Source organism: Cajanus cajan, chromosome 10 (genome assembly GCF_000230855.2).
Source record: "Cajanus cajan strain Asha chromosome 10, NIPB_CcT2T_4, whole genome shotgun sequence".
Classification (NCBI taxonomy): domain Eukaryota; kingdom Viridiplantae; phylum Streptophyta; class Magnoliopsida; order Fabales; family Fabaceae; genus Cajanus; species Cajanus cajan.
This window is the reverse complement of record NC_138526.1, coordinates 21,106,336-21,108,538: the sequence shown is the minus strand read 5'-3', so window position 1 is coordinate 21,108,538 and position 2,203 is coordinate 21,106,336. Positions and strand designations below refer to the sequence as shown.

The 2,203-nt window shown below is 39.3% G+C and overlaps 1 protein-coding gene across 1 annotated transcript; it reads left to right on the top strand.

The window, feature by feature from the left end:
- Positions 1 to 567: 567 nt before the first annotated feature.
- LOC145952368 (uncharacterized) lies at positions 568 to 1,722 on the top strand. Its single transcript, XM_083064721.1, has one exon. The coding sequence runs from the start codon at positions 568 to 570 to the stop codon at positions 1,720 to 1,722; it is 1,155 nt and encodes a 384-aa protein (XP_082920847.1).
- The last annotated feature ends 481 nt before the right edge of the window (positions 1,723 to 2,203 follow it).

Genomic DNA, 2,203 nt, shown 5'->3' with positions numbered 1-2,203 from the left:
AACCACCTTATACAATGCACTTTTCTTAACAGGGACCACAGACCATGGATGTATACGCGACTGTTTGTGGATTGTATAAGCATATGGTTGTTGCATTTTGTCTATTCAAATCATTCATTTATTTTTTTATAATTCCCCTAAGGTAAAGAAAAACACAAAATTAAAAATGCATTATCATGTGAGAGAAAACCTAGTGTGGAAATAAGATTTGTGAGAAGCATACATTCCTTCTTTTTTTAAAATAAAAAATAAAAAAAGAGAGGGACATCATGCATTTTCTTCAAAATAAAAAAATATAATAAATAATAAAAAAATGCATATCATATATTCAGGATCACAAAGCGATTTGTATCAAAGACGAGAAATCAGTGTGACCTCTGTCACATCATAAAATATTATGAAGAGGAACACCGATAACTCACCCCTCGACATGGATGAGTCATTAAGTCTTTGATAGAAACTCCCTTCATGCATTATCATTTAAATAAGCTTGATAAGAAATTATCTTGTCCCTTAAAGGTGGCTCTTCAACATTTCATACTCACACGAGCTCAAAAGAAAAAAGCTATGGAAGACTTAGAGGAAAGAAATCGTGTCCTCAATGAGGAGCTCGAACAGCTCAAGGAACAAATGGCTAGAATGCTTGAGGCCATGAACAAATTGCAGCACGACAATAGTACTAGCAATGTTGGTAACACTTCCAAAGATCATCTGAACGCCTTGGAAGAAAGACTGAGAGTTGTGGAAGGCCACAATGTTGACATTCAAGAGGCTGCGGATATGTGCCTAGTGCAGGACATCCAATTCCCCGCCAAATTCAAAATCCCTGACTTCCAAAAGTACACCGGGGCTAGTTGTCCAAAAGGACATCTGACAATGTACTGTAGGAAGATGGCAACCTACGTGGGCAATGAAAAGCTCCTGATACACTGTTTTCAGGAAAGCCTTTCAGATGCTGCTCTTAACTGGTACATGCAGCTGGATGGAGGGAAGATCCAGACATGGAAACAACTAGCCGATGCTTTTCTCCGTCGATACAAGTATAACATTGACCTAATTCCTGATAGGTTTGATTTACAAAGCTTAAGCAAGAGGGGCGATGAGTCCTTCAAAACCTATGCACAAAGATGGAGAGAATTGGCTGCGCAAATAGAGCCTTCATTATCTGACAAAGAGATGGTGACAATGTTCATTGACTCTCTAAGTGGACCCTATTATGACAAGATGATAGGGAACACGTCAACCCTTTTTGCCGACATAGTCACCATAGGTGAAAGGGTTGAGCAAGGCTTAAAAAGCGGGAAGATAGGGAAGGCTCCGACAAGTTATGACCCCAGGAAAGTCTATGAAAAGAAGAGGGAAGAAGGGATCCATGCTGTCATCTCTACTCCAAAAAGTCAAGCCACACCACAGTCAAAGCCTAGAGACGACAAAGTAGTAGACAAAATCCCCATCACATACACAGAGCTACTACCTCAACTCCTAGAGGCTTCGATGTTAGTCCGACTTCCTCCAACAAAGAAGATGAACCCTCCTTACCCACCGTGGTACAAACCTGAGGAAAGGTGTGACTATCACTCTAACACTCCGGGGCACTCAGTGGAACGGTGCAAGACCCTACAATTCCGTGTGCAAGGACTTATAGACATTGGATGGTTGAAATTTGACACCGACACACCTAGCATCGACAAGCACCCACTGCACAAGCATGACGAGGAATGACTTTGGAGTATAAAATTGAGAAATTACTAGAGTAGGGGGCTTTCTTTCTTTTTCAAAAAAAAAATTGCTTTAAATTCAACTCATGTCATTCACTCAAGGTCATGAGTTCGAACAAAATAAGGGTTTGTATAAGTTTTTACATTCAGCAATAATATGCGTCATTTTCATAAATCTCTTGTGTTTATTCTTTTCCCCCTCTTCCCACATATTAAATTCTAAAATCAATCACAACAAAAAAAACAAACATGACCGAAGATAATAAAATTAATCAAAGCTTCGAACATCTACAACGCATTATCTGAGTCTAAGGTAGATAGGAAGATCACCTCTTCGAAACACACAAAAAATAAGAAAATGATCAGAAGAGTCTTACACAAGATTCTCATTGTACAAGAAGAGTCTTGCAAAAATGACTTTCATTCAATTTGGCCGACAAAGGAAGCACAAATCTCGGCTCATGAAAGAACTCTCTCAACACTCG

Excerpts from the sequence above, each read along its gene's own strand:
- LOC145952368 (XM_083064721.1), top strand. The coding sequence starts at position 568 with ATGGAAGACTTAGAGGAAAGAAATCGTGTCCTCAATGAGGAGCTCGAA.